Source organism: Moschus berezovskii, chromosome 3 (assembly GCF_049115385.1).
Source record: "Moschus berezovskii isolate FMDL1 chromosome 3, NW_MosBer_1.0, whole genome shotgun sequence".
NCBI classification, from domain to species: domain Eukaryota; kingdom Metazoa; phylum Chordata; class Mammalia; order Artiodactyla; family Moschidae; genus Moschus; species Moschus berezovskii.
Window position 1 is genome coordinate 101,010,611 of NC_142462.1, and position 20,755 is coordinate 101,031,365.

Consider the following 20,755-nt stretch of genomic DNA (forward strand, 5'->3'; position numbering starts at 1 on the left):
AATAAGTGGATAAAGAATGAATAACGAATGGCTGAATGAGTCAAGAGGTTTTAAGATGCTGGACAGAGGAGCCTGGCAGGTTACACACAGTCCACGGGAGCAGAAAAGAGTCACGACTAAGTATCTGAGCACAAGAAACTGACTGGATTTTGAGGGTGGGTCAGAGAATGTTATTTTGGTAAGTGCAGACCTTTTTACAATTCATATTGCAGAAATGAAAGCCAAGACACTGTGATCTGAGAGAGACTGCCTTTGATGAGCAGTTGTTCTGCACTGCTCTAATTTCCCTACCATATTCACTATCAGGCCTCACCAGTGAAGGTGAAATTGCTCAGTCGTGTCCGGCTCTTTGCAACCCTATGGACTGTAGCCTACCAGGTTCCTCTGTCCATGGGGTTTTCCAGGCAAGAATACTGGAGTGGGTTGCCATTTCCTTCTCCAGGAGATTTTTCCAACTCAGGGATTGAACCCAGGTCCCCCGCACTGTAGGCAGACACTTTACCGTCTGAGCCACCAGGGAAGTCAGCCTCATCAGAAAGACAAGAAAGCAGAATGATGGCCATTCCAAAAGTCAAGTAAGACCTCGAAAAAAAAACTCTCCATTGTCAATGAGGGTCTTGCTAGACGAAACAAGGTCAGGCAAGGGACTGATCAGAGAAAGAGCAGGAAAAAGAAAAAATGAGGTGGTGAGGGGGAGCAGCCGAGGGGGAGTTCAGGCAGAGGCCTGAGTGGGGAAACAGGTGTGCAAAAAAATGCACCAAAACAAGGAGAGGTGAGGAAGACCGACCTCCAGTCCTCAAGGGAGGGTGTGCGTGTCTGGATGGGGAGGGGCAGAAAGGCATTAAGTCTTCGAGAAGACAGGGAAGGAGGGAAAGAGGGGGAGAGGTCAGAGAAATGTCTATAAAATAACACCCATCACCACTGATAAAAAATCCTTTTTTCTTCTTGAGAAAGACAAAGGGAATTTTAAGTAGGATTAAGTAGTAGTAGCTTTCAGAACTCAGCGGCTCTCAGGAGCAATAATAAGTACATAAATAGCTAAGTGGATGGTAGGAATTACTTCACTTTGGAATGCGGCCAGCATATCAAAGTTAACAGTAATATCACATCTTTTTGAAAGCTTTTCTGAGATTCTAGGGGGGAAATCATCTTAGAAAAACTGTACCATGTTAATTTTAGGAAAAGGATGCTCCTCACTGCTTGAAGACATTCTATTGCCTAAAAATTGATAAGACAGAAGTTCTAGCCTGCTGGGAGGCATTCTCTTATCCATGTAAATACATTCCAGTATTGCCCTCAATTGGAAGCAAATAATTATGTTCGCAGATTACCTTCGCCTAATGTAAAATTTTACTCAAAACATAACCCACAAAAGATGCTCTAAGTGCAACAAAAAGGACCTGTGGATATCCCACTTTCAGAATTCTCTAACTTTTGGACTCCCTGTGAATAGTTAAGACTTAACTTTGTAAGGACTTCCCTGTAGCTCAGACAGTAAGAATCAGCCTGCAATGTGGGAGACCTGGGTTCGATCCCTGGGTTAGGAAGATCCTCTAGAGAAGTGCATGGCAACCCACTGCAGTATTCTTGCCTGGAGAATCCCATGGACAGAGGAGCCTGACAGGAGTCCATGGGGTCACAAAAAGTCGGACACAACTGAGCGACTAACCCTACTACTACTACTAAACTTTGTTAAGACCAGATTTTGAAACATGTATAACTGTATATACCCATTTCTGAATTAGGTGGAACTGGGCAAATTGGAAATGCAAATAATGTTCAAATCCTGGGGCTTCCCTGTTGGCTCAGTGGTAAAGAATCCACCAGTTAAGAAGGAAATGCAATTTGGTCCCAGGGTCCAAAAGATTCCCTGGAGTAGGAAATGGCAACCTACTCAAGTATTCTTGCCTGGGAAATCCCATGGACAGAGGAGCCTGGCAGGCTACAGACCATGGCATCACAAAGAGTTAGACATGACTGAGCAACTGCTGCTGCTGCTGCTGCTAAGTCACTTCAGTCGTGTCCGATTCTGTGTGACCCCATAGTCGGAAGCCCACCAGGCTCCCCCGTCCCTGGGATAAGCATGTTGAAATCCTAGACACTTCTAGCCATGAATATCCTATAGATTTTTCCTCTTAAGTACATTAAGCACATTTCTTCTTTGTCCACTAATGTGCTGATCATTTTCTTTGCTTCCCCAAAACACATAAAAACTGGGTGTTGGTGGCAATTGGGGGTACAAATATCTTCTTTCACCATCTGGAAACATTCACGTGTTACTGTTTTCCAAAAAAGTAAGTAAGAACATTGCATTCTTTATTTTCCACCCAGAGACAAGTTATTTCAGTATCACCCACAATGGAATTTGCATGAAAACCTGTTTATTGACCCCAATCCCTAAGGGTACATTTACCCTAGCACTTGGAGTAAACACCATTTTCATTGCACTAGAAATAGTTCTAATTGGACAGATTGTTACAATTTTAGCAACACCCAAATAAATCAAAGGAATATGAAGCAGACATGCCACCAAGTCTGGATTCTACAACACCTCAGTTCAGTGTTTCTCCCTGAAATAAGTATTTCTTCTACACCATCGACAGATGCTTAAAGGATATCTAAAGATATCAACATTTTTTTTTTTTTGGAAAAATGACTTTAAAGAAACTGATCATTCTGAAAACAGTCCATTAAAAAGCTCTATGATTGTATATTAACTTATATATATAAAATCTAGAACAATGGTACAGATGAACCTATTTACCAGACAGGAATAGAGAGGCAGATATAGAGAATGGACATGTAGACAAGGCGGGAAGGGGAGAGTGGGACAAACTGAGAGATTAGGATTGACATATACGCGCTACCATGAGTTCATTCATTCCACTAACTGGTTAATTTTCATTAATATGCTCTAACAACAATAGGATATAAACACGTGGATGATCAAATGACATTCAGAACCCAAAACTAAGCACAGTGTACAATATACACGAATGAAAAACCCGTAAGGCCCTCTGTGTATAACTTCTTTCAAATTCTCCCATAAACTGATTGTTCTTTATATCCCATTGTTCGCTGGCACGCGAACTCTTTGTTCTTCACACTTCTCCATGCCACTCTCTGCTGACCCATCTTTGCCCTCATTTGGGAAGCTTTCTCAAATCTTTTCCTGTTCTCAATCACCTCCTCCCTGAAGCTTTGAGTTTTACAACTTAAACTTATAATCATACATTTTTTGAACTTCTTTAATATCTATGTTTAATATTAATTTAACATTTAATCATAAGATACTTTGTTGCCCTTTTCTTATGTATATATTTGGGTATATCTCTCTTTCCCAACTAAATCACATGATTTAAAGGTGACACATCCCTCTTATGCCTCTCCTTCAAGTTTCTGTCAAAATCCTACTCCATGTTTAACATCTTTCTCTTGATATTCCTTCTTTATTTTTTAAAGACTTTTTTTTTTATGTGGACTATTTTCAAAGTCTTTATTGAATTTGTTACAATTGTTGTACAGTCATTAAATAATTTCTGACTCTTTTGTGACCACGTGGACTGTAGCTCGCCGGGCTCCAGTGTCCATAGGATTCTCCAGGCAAGCACACTGGAGTGGGTTGCCATTTCCTTCTCCAGAGGATCATCCTGACCCAGGGATTGAATTTGCATATCCCCCACTGGCCAGTAGACTCAATACCAGAGTCTCTTGGGAAGCCTTTGTTACAAAATTACTTCTGTTTTATGTTTTTGGTTTTTTGGCCTCAGGGCATGTGGGATCCTAACTCCCTGACCAGGGATTGAACCTACATCCCCTGCATTGGAAAGGGAAGTCTTAACTACCTAACCACCAGGGAAGTCCCTTGATATTCCTTCCCACCACCATGTTTATCTGAAAATATGCTTAAATTAGATGCCCTCCCCTAAAGAAATTTCTGTAACTCTGCTTCTTTCTCAAGTTCTCCCATCATCGCTACTTTTTCTGCTGCTGCTGCTGCTAAGTCGCTTCAGTCGTGTCCGACTCTGTGCGACCCCATAGACGGCAGCCCACCAGGCTCCCCCGTCCCTGGGATTCTCCAGGCAAGAACACTGGAGTGGCTTGCCATTGCCTTCTCTGCTTTTTCTGCTAAACTTCTTTAAAAAATGCATTCCTCCCTCTACTTCTGTTCCACTTTTCTCTCCAGCCCTCACCATCCTCACCATCTGAGTCTCCACTAAACTTCTGTCCTTCAACAATGCCTCTCTGTAGCACTGAACATACATGCACCCTATCTCCTCTCCTGACTCTCAATTCATCTCCTTCCCCAACCCGCAATGCTTAATTTCTTCTTCTGCTTCCTCCCCTAGAGGGTTAGGTGGTTATCCCTCATCTCTGCTCAATTTTCCCTGGTAACTGCATCTCTGCCCTTCTCTTTTAACTTCCAGGTCTCCTCCATCTACTACTACCTATATGTATTTCTAGTGTCTTACACTAAGCAGGGTCCCAAACCTTAGTTGCCACCTGCTGGGCAGTTCCATGGGGTGAGTTCAGAACCCAATTCCAGTTAGTCCTTCCAATAGTCCGTTACCATTCTTGCTGTCTTTTCAGTTAAGTAGCTTTCCTACACCTAGCTGGCAGAGATTTATAATTTAGAACCTCCATCACTCACCACCACCCCCAGGGCATTCAGTACTCACCATGTCCTGTAAATACTACCTACTAGGATCTCTATACTCTGTGTTCCGTTCCTAACTAGCACATCTAATGAGGCTGAGACTGTCCATCACTGGGGCTACAGGATGGACACTGACTTACCTTTCTTGTTTCTCTCCCCTGATCTCCAACCCTCCCTACTCTTCTGTCAGAGGAATCTTTCTGAAAGAAGTATCTGAGCAGTGTCCTAAATGAAAAGCCTTATTTACTTCTACCCTACAGGTAGGGTAAAGCCCCAAATCCCCAGTTCTGGAGCTTCTAGGAAGAACCCCAGAACCCTGCATGTGCTGGCCTGTGCCGATCCTCTTCTGCTCTCACTCCCACTCTCCCTCACAATTCCTCTGGCCTCCCTGACCTTTTATTTATCTTTTTTTTCTTTACCTTAAACTCAAGAGGCTTGCGCTAGATCACGGAATAGGCTGCTATCATATTTTCACAATGGCATGGGGACTCTTGCCATTCATGTGCTTAGTCGCTCAGTCATGTCCAACTCTTTGTGACCCCATGGACTGTAATCTGTCAGGCTCCTCTGTCCATGGGGATCCTCCAGGCAAGAAAACTGGAGTGGGTTGCCATGCCCTCCTCCAGGGGATCTTCCCGACCCAGGGATTGAACCCAGGTCTCCTGCATTTCAGGCAGATTCTTTACCGTCTGAGCCACCAGAGAAGCGCCTTGCCATTTATGTCTGGTCTCAAATGTTAGCTCCTTGGCAAAGCATCTTAACCAAAGGATAGTAATTGCTGCCTTCCCTCCTCCTTCCTGAGACCACCTGGTCACTCTTTCTACATTTACTCTGTTGTATTTCTTCCAGGCACATCTCAGCATCTGGAAGTCTGTTTATTTATACATTTACTTATTTGGTGACTCTTCAAACTCAAATGTAACACCCACGAGCATGAACTTTGTGCCACTTCACTTACTCCAGCTCCTGGAAGTCAGTTCCCTCCACTGGGGCGCCCCTCTCCACATCCCTATTCTTGCTCCATTTATAGGGCTGCTCTAGCACTTCTCAGATTATATATTTATTTGAAAATCTATTTCCAAAGGAACTAAATAGAGCAAAAGGAGGTCATATCAAAATGTGTGGGCCAAGGGGAAAGCAAGAGAGGAGTGTCTGGTTATAAGATGCTCATTCAGTATAGATCTTAGTATAGAAGAGATGTATCTTTATTAAAATTATCTCTTTTATGTTCTTTTTAATTATGCTGTATGTATTTCATTTTCCCTGTGTTAGTTTCTAATATATATAAATGGGTATATAAATATATCCATTAATATATATAAATGGATTTAAAAGGTACGTTTATACAGACCTTCTATCTTGTATTGATCTTACTAAATGTACTGCTTAGTTCTAAGTAACTTTAAAAATTCCATAGATGTTTCTACATACACAGTCATGTTATCTTCAAATAAAAAGTTAAATTCTAACATTCAAAAAATGTACATTTAATATCACTGTTATTTCTATGTACAAAATATAGAAAGTATAGCATCAAAAAACCATAGCTGCTAAAGCTATGCAGGATATAGGGGACACGGATTGAAATAGTGGAAAAGCACTGTCTGCACAATTTGTTATGATCTGTCATCCTCACTATATTTTGAACTCCTGGCGAACAAAATCATGTCTTGTTTATTTGTTAATATCCCACCAAACCTAATAAAGTACTTTGTCTAAAGTTGATACTCATAATTTTTTTAAAAAAAAACAGAACTGAAATACTCCAGCACTGGACACATGGCACATGTTCAATAAATACTTGTTCATTGATTGCAAGAACCAATGAGCAAGTTTAAGTTTGTTGAATGATCAATGGACGCTCAGCCTTGCCGAGAAACTACAACAAGAGATGCGAGGAGGTAGAAGATGTCATTACTATCCACACAGGAAAGCTTCATTTCTCAGGTAACTACAAACACAAATGCTCCAAGGAAAAGATTTAAATGGTTACCTGTACATTTCTTTATATGACTGTTCCTTTTTCCATGTGATCCTAACTTGCATCCAAAATTCTCCTCCCAGAATTCTGCGAACCATACATTTCTTCGATTATTGGCAAGAGTTCGGCTTCTAAAGTATCGATCAAACCCTATTTTAAAGAAGAAAGGTATGAAAATATTTTTTTCAAAATCAAAACCATGTACTATCAGAAATTTGAATATTGTATTATGTTGTGATCATTGCATGAAAAAAATATATATAACAAATGGGGGAGGGCCAATAACCCAGAAATAAGACTATCCCTGTGGCAAGAATCAATGGAGAAAAAAGGGCAGTATCTCTACTCCCACCATTCACCATTCAGGCATCTGGCTTTTCGGGATGTGCACAGCAGGTAAGCATGGGTGTCACCCTCACCACTTCTTCCTCTCCTGTGTCTCCCAGTGGCAGCAACCAGGGACCTCATGCTGATTATTTAGAACCAACTCAGACTTTTTCTCCTCTCTTTCCCCTAGTAGGGGTTTATGTTCTGGGTTCCTGTGCTTCTGCTCACCTGAAGATTTATCTGATCTGGATGTTCCATTTTCAGCTAACTCAGCAAACCAATCACTACTAATGTAACCTTCTGGTTTTTTAGTCTCTAAGTCATGTCCAACTCTTTGCAACCACATGGACTGTAGCCTGCCAGGCTCCTCTGTCAATGGGACTTCTCAGGCAAGAAGACTCAAATGGGTTACCATTTCCTTCTCCAGGGGATCTGCCCAACCCAAGGATTGAACCCACATCTCCTGCTTGGCAGGCAGATTCTTTACCAATGAGCCACTTGGGAAGCACCCAATCTTCTAGAGTCCTAGGTAATAAGCTAAAGTGTCAGTCTGGTCAGGTAAATACCTCATTGAAGGAAGAATACTGGAATGGGTAGTCATTTCCTTCTTCAGGGGATCTTCCAGACCCAGGGATCAAACTTGCATCTCCTGCATTGGCAGGCAGATTTTTTACCCCCAAGCTACCAGAGAAGCCCTTGCTGCTGCTGCTAAGTCGTTTCAGTCATGTCCGACTCTGTGCGACCCCTTTGTCATTATTCTCACTTTAATAAATATACGCTTGCACCATTGATGAAATGATCTTTTGAACAGCATAAACAAAAACAAAACAAAACCTCCAATATACCAAACATCTGTCAACTGACTACTTCTCTGATTTTAATATTTCTTTCAATTTCCAACTGAGCTTTGATCGATAAACATGAGATTAAAACTGGAAATAAAGCCTTGTTCCAACAGATAATGGCAAAGGTAGGGATTTTAGTCACTGCCAAGATCACTGGAAAAGATATTTGGGAGACAGACTGCTTTTCAGGGATGTGCCACATCTTCTGTTGCCATTCATTTATCCATAGAGTCAAACCAGCATCATGCCTTAACTTGCTATAAAGCAAACACTATCCTTCCAACAATGGTATAACTGTTGTGTATGACCATGGATATTTTCAGACTTAGAGGGCAACTGCTAACATCATGGAGGTATCTAAGGCCAACAGCAGTGCTCCTTAAAAAAATGTCTTATGGATATCTTTTCTAATTAAAAAAAAATATACAGTGTATTAAGTTAAACAGTTACTGTCTTGGTAATTCTGCCATCAATGCTACAAATTTTATCCAGAGTCATGAAATAATGGATGTATTTCATCATATGCTGATACTCTGATTTTGCTTTTGAGTTTAGATTCAGTTAGAATGAAACAAAGTCTCAATGGTGCATCCTTACCATCAATTGATGCTCTCTTGGGCAAAATTGTCACAGCCCCTTCTGCAATCTCCTCCTGCTGATAAACGGGTGCTATTTTGGATCCCCAACTATCGGAGCCAATCCAGAGAAAATGCCCACTTTGGTTTAATTTTTTTGCTGCTTCCAATATCCTCCTATGAGAATAAAAACAAAACACACCACATTTACCAAGAAACTCTATACATATGAATGTTACAAGACCTGCTATGTCAAGTCATCAACACTCAGTAGGTCACCAGTAAACAACAAGTCAATCATTCTAACTGCCTGAGTTTTAATATCTCCTAAAAGAAATAAATTGGAGACTTTAAGTCCAGTGCCTGATAATTAGCCTTATTCTTAACCTCACTCACATTATTCTGTCTATCATCGTTGTTTGTCTCATTTCTTTTCAGTCGCCAGATTTTACTCGATAAACATTTCAGATTGAGAAACCAGAAGGCTGCTGTTTCTATGTAGCAGAAGGCAGTCTGTACTTGCATAAGAATGCTACAATTCTTGTGAAATCCTACAAGATTCTACATTGAACATGAAATATATTAGAAAAAGGATGTGGGGTGCAAATATGATCCTAAATGAGGAAGAAAATTGTCAGCACCTGATGTCATCTTCATTAGCAAACATAATCACTGCCCGAGCATTAGGTGTTTCTAGCAGGCGCTTGATAATTTTTTCAAATTCTCCAGGTCTTGGTTCACGTGGAATTTTCTGTGATTGAGCAATGCAAACACCACCTATTTAAATAGAGAGAGAGAAAGTGATTCAGAAAAGACATTTACTTAACACACTTAATGAGGTTAGCTACTTTATAGAAAAACATGACTCAGTAATGGATATTGTTTCTCAAAATATCTGTCATTCTCACCTATTTCAAAGCAATCAGGATGTTTTGCATCCATATATATATATATATATATATATATCAAATGAATGACATCAATGACTTAATCACACATCAGGTTTTTGTTTTCAAGTTTAAACATTATTTTTGTGAATGTCCTTTAAAAAAAAATTAAAGTGCATAAGATGTAGGACAGGAGAGAAAGAGTGGAAAGAAAAGCTGTTTTAATTCATTTAACATAAGTCCAAAGACAAGTGCTTTGATTTAAAAAAAAAGGTATGAATATGTCTTATAGGTGAGACTTCCTGTGATAGATATAGGAAGGTCCTTTTGCTAACTTATTTTGCGACCCTATGGACCCACCAGGCTCCACCGTCCATGGAATTTTCCAAGCAAAAATACTGGAATGGGTTGCCATTTCCTACTCCAGAGGACCTTCCTAACCCAGGGATCAAACTCACATTTATCAGTAGACCTCTTTTAAAGTTAATTTCCTTTTTTTAAGCTCATAGTATTGTAGCAAGATACTTATGCAAAAACATAATATGTTATGAGACAAGTGGTCTTCAGGATTACTTGAGACAGAAGTTTCAAAGAAACAAGCACTCAGTTGACATATTTCTCCACCATGAAAATTAAAATGGCAGAAATTCCATCCAACTCATGGCAAATATATGGGGAAACAATGGAAACAGTGAGAGACTTTATTTTGGGGGGCTCCAAAATCACTGCAGATGGTGACTTCAGCCATGAAATTAAAAGACTCTTGCTCCTTGGAAGAAAAGCTATAACCAACCCGGACAGTGTATTGAAAAACAGAGACATTACTTTGCCAACAAAGGTCCATCTAGTCAAAGCTACGGTTTTTCCAGTAGTCATGTATCGATGTGAGAGTTGGACTATAAAGAAAGCTGAGCGCCAAAGAATTGATGCTTTTGAACTGTGGTGTTAGAGAAGACTCTTGAGAGTCCCTTGAACTGCAAGGAGATCCAACCAGTCCATCCTAAAGGAAATCAGTCCTGAATATTTATTGGAAGGACTGATGCTAAAGCTGAAGCTCCAATACTGTGGCCACCTAATGTGAAGAACTAAACATTTGAAAAGACCCTGATGCTGGGAAACGTTGAAGGCAGGAGGACAAGGGGACGACAGAGGATGAGATAATTGGATGGCATCACTGACTCAATGGACATGAGTCTGAGCAAGCTCCAAGAGTCAGTGAAGGACAAGGAAGCCTAGCGTGCTACAGTCCATGGGGTCTCAGAGTTGGAGTTGGACATGACTGAGTGACTGAACTGAACCATCCAACTCACACAATAAAAAAGGAAGAACACTTCTTTTGATTTCTCATCTTAAGGCAATGAGAGGTCAAAAAGAAAAATGTCAAAAATATCTCTGTCCTTTGCTGATGGGCTGTGATAGGAGGAAAAGAAGGAGTTTTCCTCCAGTGTAGTGGTGTCGAGGTAACATATTCTAATATAAAGAGAAAAAATGACATCAGAAAGATGTTTCAATTGCATTATGGTTTGAATATACTTTTTGAGTCACTTGAGAAGAAAATCACCATTTATTTACAGCATGGCTTCAACAAGCAAGGTATTTTTACTTCCACACAATTGACAATGCATTTGGTTACCCAAACATTGCAGAGTGCCATTATATGTCGTGCATCGGGCTGGACACTGGGAATGTCCAGTCTAACCCAGCATTTTCCAGGTAGTCTGGGAAAAGGGCATTCCAATAAATTATCATGGAGCATGTAATGATTTTAGGATGAAGAGAGTATACCACACTTTGGGAACACAGAGGAGGGAGTAACTCAAGTGCTTGAGAGAGCTGGATTTTAAATGGCAAATATACATAAGCACAGGGGCAAAACTGGGACATTTCTGGTACAAGCCAAGGTATGAAAGAACCTTGAATCATGACGGGTGGGGGTTGAGGTTGGAAAGAATGGACAGGTCCAGCTTGACAGTGACTTTGTTAGACAGGCCAAATAATTTGGGTTTTATATTGAAAAGGATAGGAACCCACAGAAAGTTCATAAGCAGGAGAATTACATGAGCTATGTGTTTTATGAAGAAACTTCAGGTAGCCAAACAAAGAAGAACCATGTGGTAGTCACACAATGGGTGTCCAGTGTGTGGTGATCGATTTAATATGTGTGACAATGCCATATGGTTAACAGTGCCACAGTACTGAAGGTTATTCTTCGTATAAGTTAGAACACTGCTAAAAGTATCCTTGCAACAGCAGTACCCTCACTAACCCTACACTGCGCTCTTCAGTGCTGAGACTTGCCTAAAAGCCATAGACTGAGCCTGTAAGTAGTTAGTCTACTGATACGTCCAAAATAGTTGTGATGATTGATTCTTTCCTTCAGTAAATATTTATGGGGCTTCCCTGGTGGCTCAGATGGTAAAGAACCTGCCTGCAATGCAGTAGACCTGGGTTCAATCCCTGGGTTGAGAAGATTACATGGAGAAGGGAATGGCTACCCACTTCAGTATTCTTGCCTGGAAAATTCCATAGACAGAGGAGCCTGATGGGCTACAGTCCACGGGGTCGCAAAGAGTTAGACCCAACTGAGGGACTAACACTTTCACTATCAGTCAGACACCATGCAGGAGATATGGATTTATATTGGTGAATAAAATGGACATATTTTAGTGGTAAATAAAACCATATTTTAATGGTGAATAAAACCATATAATAATGGTGAATAAAACTCTTACCAGAGTTTAGAAATGTTATGGGTAAAATGGGCTTAACGCAAAACAAACCAACAAATAAGTATATAAGTTATGGCATGCCCTATGAAGAAGAGCAAGGACATTTAATTTATATTGAGGAAGAGTGCCCCTAAAGTTGGTATCTCTCCGTTAAGGTCAAAAAGAAGAGAGAAGGGGAGAGAATCGAGTGGAAAAAGGCAGGAAAGAACCAGTGGAGTTAATGAATTAAGGGGAAAGAAGTATGAGACAAAGATGAGAGTTAGATGGGATCCAGGTCATGCATGTCATTCAAGATCTGTGCAAGATTATTAGTAATGGAGGTGCCTAATTTTCAGTAGCCCACCGGAGTATGTCTTTTCTATGACCACAGCATTTCATGGAAGACAAATGAATGAGGACCACTAAGTGATATAAGAAGGCAACCTGGAATGGAAAGAACAGGAGGCCATGATCCCAGTTAGGAAATTACTAGGACAGGCAACAGGGAATGATGACTAGAGTGATACTATCAGTACTAAGGAAAGGCAGGTGTATGAGTGCTCAGCGGTTTCCAACACTTTGCAACCCCAAGTACTGTAGTTTGCCAAGCTCCTCCTTCCATAGAATTCTCCAGGCAAGAATAGTGGAGTGGGTTGCCATTACCTTCTCCAGGGGATCTTCCCAACCCAGGGATCAAACCTGGGTCTCCTGCATTGCAGGCAGACTCTTTACCGTCAGTCATCAGAGACAGGTGGACAGTGAAACTTGGAATTAGAATCAGTGGGGGTTTGTAATATTTTTCCCACCTTTACTGAAACATGACTGGCAAATAAAAACTGTATACACTGAGTTGGCAAAAAAGTTCATTTGGGTTTCCCCATAACATCTTACAGAAAATCCCGAACAAATTTTTTTGGCCAACTGAATATTTAGGTTGTATTAGTTTGATCAAGGTAGCACAGTGGTAGGAAACCATTAAGCATGACTCTAAGGTTTTGGCCTTTGTGATTGGTTTCTATGGGGTTTCCCTGGTGGCTCAGACGGTAGAGTGTCTGCTTGCAATGTGGGTAGACCCAGGTTTGATCCCTGGGTCAGGAAGATCCCCTGGAAAAGGAAATGGCAACCCACTCCAGTACTCTTGCCTGGAAAATTCAATGGATGGAGGAACCTGATGGGTTACAGTCCATGGAGTCGGAGTCGGACACAACTGAGCAACTTCACTTTCACTTTTTTACTTTTCTGTGATGACATCATTAAACAAGTAGGAAATACAGGAGGGGCAGACTTGATGAGTTTGATTCAGAACCAGTGGTTTTCAAAGTATCCATGGAACACTGAACTGGAAACAATGAGTCTGCAGCAAAGGAGAAAGAAGGGACTTGGAACCACAATGTTGTTAGATGCAGACACAGTAGTAATTGAAGTGTTGGGAATGAAGTGATCATTCAAAGAGAATATTTAAATCAATAACAGGAAAAGGTGAATGACAGAGTTCTGAAAACCCACCAGCAGGAAGGAAGCTAGTGAATGAGACTGGAAAGGAGTGATTACATGTTTTGAGGAGAAAACTTTTGGGACAAAGTCCAGGGATTACTTGAAAACTGCATAATGTGTGTAAAAATCAAATAAAGAACTATGGTGATTGGAAACATGAGGTAACCATAGAAATATAAGATCCAAACTGTAACACTCTCCGGGGAACAATAGCTGTTTCAAAACATGACTGCACTTTTAAGAAAATTGTTCTAATTACTTAAGGATCCCATTAAAGACATGCCATATCCTAAATATCACTCTGAGATTAACTCTGACTCCATATCCAGAATAAATGAAGGCCAGAAAATTTTGATTATGATTTTTTCAATGAGGCAAACAGGCAATCCAGACTTATGAATTCATTGATTTAGTCATTTACTACAGATCCATTGAACATTTCTGTTCATTCAAAATTTGTCAAGTTGGAATTTTACATTAGTCTGTATTTTTTTACTCCTTCACCTCACCTTTTATTTGTGAGCCCCGTCAGTTTGTATCTTTCTTGAAAGAGGAACTGCACAAGTAATTTATTTCAGCTGAGCAAATCCTTATGAAGAATGTGCACCCCAAAGGCATTATGCTGTTCGGTGCTTTATGGACATTTTATTGTGGAATGTATTACTCTCAAATAATTGGTGTTAGAAAATTATTATTCTTTTTCTTAGCCTTGACACTCATTCACAACTTCTATCTTCACATCAGTCAAAAAGCCACACAGTCCATTCATAAGCACCCACGGTCTACGATGTCTCCAGAGTTAAGGACTTTCCGTCTCCATTCTGCCTGCAACAAACAGTCTTATAACTGAATGATAAGATGTACACATCAGAAAAGCCAGATAAGGATGTAAAATGATCTACTGCTAAGAAAATATTGCATAAGGTCAAATCAACTGCAGTTAACAAATGACAATAAATCACCACCTCAAATAAACATGACTATTTAAAACTATATAAGAAGAGGTTGTCGTATACTGTTAGTGTCTGGTTAAAATACAGTAAAATTTAGTCAAACATTCAGGCTTTATCAAAGATGTGTTTTCCTACAATATTCATTATCAATTGTTTCAATTTTAAAAGAGACTCTCTGACTTGATCTAGATTCCTAAAGTGTGGAAGAGGAGCTGTCCTGCATCAAAGCACGTCTATTCCACCTATTTCTTCATACGCCACTCTGGAAGAGTGATTGTGTACAATTCCAGGGACTCTAAATTCCCTATTCTGCAGGTGTCCCCAGTTTAGCAAGAAATAATTTTTAAAGCTTAGCACTTAGGAAGAGACTGTTGTGTGGAAGAATTTATAATTGGCTGCTTTCTAGAATTCCCTATCTGATTTCCTCACCTGTGTAAATGTTTTCCCTTTGATTATTTAGTGATAATTAAAAGATCATTTGTTGAGCTGAGCATTTTGCATACACTCTCCAACACACTTGAGCACTCCTTCCCAGTCTCATGCATTCTGTACCTCCATAGTCCTAGAGAAAGGACTCTAACCCTGGGATTATCACCACAGTTCTGATGAGGAAACTGAGAAATAGGGGTGTCAACAGCTGGCAAGAGTTTGAAACCCAGTTTCAAAGCCACATCTGTGTGACTCCGAGACTTTTTCCATCATCTTGCCCATCCACAATTGACTATACTTGTGACTTAATGGTTTCATGGATATCCATGACTGATGAATAAAATAAAGTAAATTTAAAGACATTCAAAAGACCCAGCAGGTCACCCCTCGTAAATTGAATCAATAGCTACACAAATGCAGTCCTTCTATTGAGTATTAAGAACAAAGTTAAAATACTTAGAACTCATGCAGATTATAGAACTGATTTAAACTTTCGTATTTAACTAGTCCATCCAACCAGTCCATTCTAAAGGAGATCAATCCTGGGTGTTCATTGGAAGGACTGATGCTAAAGCTGAAACTGCAATACTTTGGCCACCTCATGCGACGAGTTGACTCACTGGAAAAGACTCTGATGCTGGGAAAGGTTGGGGGCGGGAGGAGAAAGGGACGACAGAGAATGAGATGGCTGGATGGCATCACAGACTCTGTGGACATGAGTTTGAGTGAACTCCAGGAGTTGGTGATAGACAGGGAGGCCTGGCATGCTGTGATTCATGGGGTCGCAGAGAGTCGGACACGACTGAGCAACTGAACTGAACTGAACTGAACTGAGTCCATTCCCAAATCTTTCCAATTGCCCCTGTGAATGCATGTCCTCAGGAAAATTCTCCTGAGGCCTCCAGTCTTCCACATCACCTTTGACTGTAGCAACCACAATAATTGTATATTTTTAAAATTTTGTTATCTTTTCTTTTTTTTCACCTTAGACTGTAAGTTCCATGACTACTGAATCTTGTCTTTCACACTGACCACCATACTTCTCACTACCTATCACTGTGCTTGGCACATACGGACTTCAGTGAACATGTTTTGAATAAATAAATGTAAGACTTACAAGAGACACTGCTGGTATAAACAGAAGTGAGACATTTCTGACCTCAGACACCTCTCAGTCAAGTAGGAAGACATAGAATACATAAAAATATATCCTTATTTTTTAATGTGGTTAAAAGTGGCACACAAAAGTTAAAAAAAAATTGAAATTTTAATTCAGAGAAAGCTTTCACTGATATGGCATCTGGGATCCAAAACGGTTTTTATCAGGGTGCAATAAATTAGAATATAACCTTGGCCTTAGTTTGTTCATCTGTGCGATTGCACAATAATTTGCTCTTATTGAAATAAGAGCAACTTTTTAAACAATTTCATTCATAATTTTTATCTCTTTATCTCATATGTGAGTACCTGGAATTCTCAGGTCCAAGAGACAAGTTTCTTTACATATATGTTGGTTTGCTAGTGCAATAAGATGTTGAAGTGAAGAAGAAAAACAGATGTGGGTCAGAAGACCTGAGGGTCGGTCCTATGTGATCTTGAACAAGTCTCAGTGTCCTCATCCCTGTGACAAGGTCCATAGCAACTATCTTCCAGGGATGAAAAGGGTAATATGATAAAGTGCTATACAAATGTTCCATTGAATACATTATTAATATTGTTATCATCCTCATCTTAACCAGATAAGCATCATCACCAGACTTGAGAGTAGAGATAGCTGATATTTAGACCTAAAATGTGAGTTTGTCAACAGGTCAGATCTTGAACCCTCAACTTTATTTGTGTAATATTATCAGATACCCTAAATTCCAAGAAGTAATTGCCTGATTTTCTGTGCCAGTAAATAAGATGACTAGATTTCATTTTTCACCTATTACGGATCATCACAATGTCATCAGGGCAGTTTCAATATGAGAGAATGTATGAATTCATACCTGAAGGATTCTCCAAGCCTCCTCTTGGAGGGATTTTATAAGTATTTTGAAGATCTGGGTTGAACATTAGAATTTAATTCTTTAAAAGAATAGCATGATGAAAACTATTAATCTATTGATGGTGCCAACCACTAAGCAGCAAATGTTGTGGAAAAAACCCACACGCTCTTTTTATTTAAATATTTGCCTAAGAAGCTGGACTATAGACTGTTAAGACAATACTGTTGCAACCTTAGGAGTTTGAAATGCATGATATTTGCCTTTATCTCTGCCCGATGGAAGACCACCAGGGATGGAAATCGGACTGGGCAGAGAAGAAGTCCAGCTGACTGTGGACCAATGACAAATTCCCAGCACCACAGGGAATGCTGAGGCTGAAATGGCTTCCAGAGTTGTTCTGAATTAGGTCAGATAGAACAGGCCATTATATTTCCACATTTATCAGTGACTTGCTGGGGGACATCCTGGGAAAGGGGTAGATACATTAGTCAAGGAAGTTCCTTGCAGTCAGGGCCACCCCGTAGTGCAGCTACATATACGAGGCAAGGGCACCAGGAACCTTCACTGGAAGGGGCTCTGAAAGGGGACTCACCATACGTAAGAATTGAAACCTTCAGAGAACCAAAGCTACTATATCTCCAAAATGATAGTACAAGTCAAACAATTAATAAAATACCATTGTTTAATTTTAAAGTTCCTCTTCAAAGGGGACTTACTGCAAAAAGACAGGCGACCTATCCAAACAGTACAATACTGAACTTGTAGCCAACTCAGACAAAAGAACTGCGATCACACAACTCCCTGTATTTCAACAGAGAAGTTTTGTTAAAGCAATCCAAGAGGACAAAGAATAATGTTTTTAGTTGTTGCTTGTTTTTAAGAACAAAATCTCCATTAATAATGTAGAAAGAGAAAAATAAAACAAGAAACAATGTCACAGCATCAACTTCCAACTGTGATGGAAATCCAGGAGGATTAAATTATTAGAAATGAAATTACCTACAAAGCTGCATATAGAATATTGAATGTGATTTTCTTTAAACAACATGATTATTACCAGTGTCTCAAGTTGGCTTACAATTTCTGTCAAGTTCTAAGAAAATCATACTGAGCCTCTGATTATAGAACTTGTTAGATCTGTATGAAAGAATGGTTTTGATACATAACACATCAACAAAGGTACCATTTTATCAATAGTTAAGGCTATGGGTAAAACAGTGATGGGACTCCCAGGTGGCTCAGTGGTAACGAAAGCACCTGCAACACAGAGATGCGGGTTCAGCCCCTGGGTTGGGAAGAACCTCTGGAGGAGGAAATGGCAGCCCACTCCAGGATTCTTGCCTGGGAAAGATTACATGGACAGAGTACTCTGACAGGTTACAGTCCACGGGGTCTCAAAAGAGTCAGACATGATTTAGTAACTGAATAATGACAACAACAAAAAAGTGATTGATAAAAATTGTTGGTTGATCTTAAAAGATGGCTTATAATTAACCCTACTAAGAATGTGATACAGTCAGTCAACTATTATTAACTTATCTCCTATGAATGCATCTTCAAATAATAGCAATGAGCAAAACCAAATTAACTAGGTTTTTTTGTTTGGTTGGTTGGTTCTTCATGACAAAAGAAACATGTTAGCTCTTAGAAGTGCCCAGATCCTAATTCTAATTCATACAGAGTAAGGAATTTCTCCATCACCAGGCAATTCTCTGACTCCAACTAGGTATGCCACAATTCAACTCATTTCTGAAACTATCTACCTGGAGATTGTCAGATTCCACAGGTTAAGAGTTCAGGTTCTACAAGACTCCCCCCCGCCCCAACTCCCCCACTTCAGATGTCAGTCACAAGCCCAGGTTGTTACCTGGCTTCTGACCAACCAGTTATAGATCAGAGGTTCCCAAAACTCCCTCCTTAGGTTCAATTAATTTGTTAGGAGGTTCACAGAATTCAGAGAGACATTGTACTTAGTAGATCACTGGTTTATTACAAAAGGATATAACTCAGGAACAGCCAGATGCAAGAGATGCTCAGGGCAAGGTGTGGGGAAAGGGCACAGAGCTTCCATGCTGTCTCTGAATCTCCAAGAGTTCACCAACCCTTTAGGTTGTTGTTGTTAAGTCAGTAAGTCATGTCCAACCCTTTGCGACACCATGGACTGTCACACCATACCAGGCTTTTCCTCTCCTTCACCATCTCCCGGAATTTGCTCAAATTCATGTCTGTTGAGTCAGTAATGCTGCCTAACCATCTCATCCTGTGCTGCCCCCTTCTCCTGCTGTCCCCTTCTCCTGCTTCCCTCAATCGTTCCAGCATCAGGGTCTTTTCCAATGAATCAGCTCTTCACATCAGGTGGCCAAAATATTGGAGTTTCAGCTTCAGCATCAGTCCTTCCAATAAATGTTCAGGGTTGATTTCCTTTAGGATTGACTAGTTTGATCTCCTTGCACTCCAAAGGACTCTCAAGAGTCTTCTCCCGCTCTACAATTGGAAAGCATCAACTCTTTGGCACTCAGTCTTCTTTATGGTCCAACTCTTGAATCTGTACATGACTACTGGAAAAACCATACCTCTTCAAATCCCATCCTTTCAAGTTTTTATGGAGGCTTCCTTACATAGGCATGATTGACATGAGCATCAGGGGTTGAACTCAATTTCTGGCAAGTCTCCCCTCCTCAAAGGGCTTTCCCAAAGTCACCTCATTAACATAACAAAAGACACCTTTATCTCTCTCACCACTTAGTAAATTTCAAGGATTTTAGGAGCCCTAGCAATGGCAACCCACTCCAGTACTCTTGCCTGGAAAATCCCATGGACAGAGGAGCCTGGTAGGCTGCAGTCCACGGGGTCGCTAGGAGACTGAGTGACTTCACTTTCACGCATTGGAGAAGGAAATGGCAACCCACTCCAGTGTTCTTGCCTGGAGAATCCCAGGGACGGGGGAGCCTGGTGGGCTGCCGTCTATGGGGTCACACAGAGTCAGACACGACTGAAGTGACTTAGCAGCATGCCAAAAACCGGATAAAAACCAAATATGTATTTCTTATTATAAATCACAGTATCACAACTCTTTGCACTAATTATCCTTGACATCATTTCTTTCCACCTTTCTGGACACATAAGTAAAATAACAACTTGGCCTAATGTAATTGGTCCTTCAGTGATAGTTCTGTGAAATTTGTTCTAAGGTTTGAACAAGTGTGATCACACCCCTTGTAACAGTATTTGCACCTCCTTATGTGGTGTGCAACTGGGACTTAGCGGCAAAGTGCACAATGTGACGGAAGCGTGTCTATTTGTCAGCTTCAAGTGCACTTTGTGAGAGAGAAGATTTATTTCACACATCACAGTGAAGAAAGAGTGTTATCTTCAACAACATGGATTAACAGTAAAACTGCACTTAAATCTGTGCTTATCTCCCCTCGCCCCACCAAACATTTTTTGTCTATCAAATGCCACATCATTGTTAAATGTACTCTGAAGAGCAATGAAATGAGGGAATGAAAGTCTTGGTACAGAAGGAGCATAAGCTCCAGGCTGCTCCCATTTGACCCCGAAGAGTGGCAATGGAGAGGACTGGCTCAGAGTGTCCCTCTCCTGCCTGTCTCCATGTGACTTTCAAAGCATCTGATGATCAGTAGGCAGGTTGGGCTGGGCTGGGTTCCTTGGGCCCATACAAACTAGAATGCAGTCATGAAATGCAACCCACTCTATTTTCTTGCCTGGAGAATACCATGGACAGAGGAGCAGAACTGGACAAGACTTAGCCACTCGAATGTTCTGGGAAACGTTGACTGGAACCACCCACCCTGACCAGACACCATACTGACCATTTGCATGAGTTACTTTCTGACAGGAGGTCTTGGTAAGAAACACAGAACTAACAAATCACCACCAACAAGAAG

At 40.5% G+C, this 20,755-nt stretch overlaps 1 protein-coding gene across 1 annotated transcript in view; it reads right to left on the minus strand.

Annotated features, from left to right (window-relative positions):
* Positions 1–20,755, minus strand: part of GRM8 (glutamate metabotropic receptor 8) — a 923,112-nt gene that overhangs the window by 524,247 nt on the left and 378,110 nt on the right. Inside the window, exons 4-6 of the mRNA XM_055421210.2 lie at positions 9,027–9,162; positions 8,408–8,562; positions 6,651–6,788 (exon numbers count right to left, since the gene is read on the minus strand). Of these exons, the coding sequence (XP_055277185.1) occupies positions 6,651–6,788; positions 8,408–8,562; positions 9,027–9,162 (429 nt within the window). The remainder of the gene's footprint in view (positions 1–6,650; positions 6,789–8,407; positions 8,563–9,026; positions 9,163–20,755) is intronic.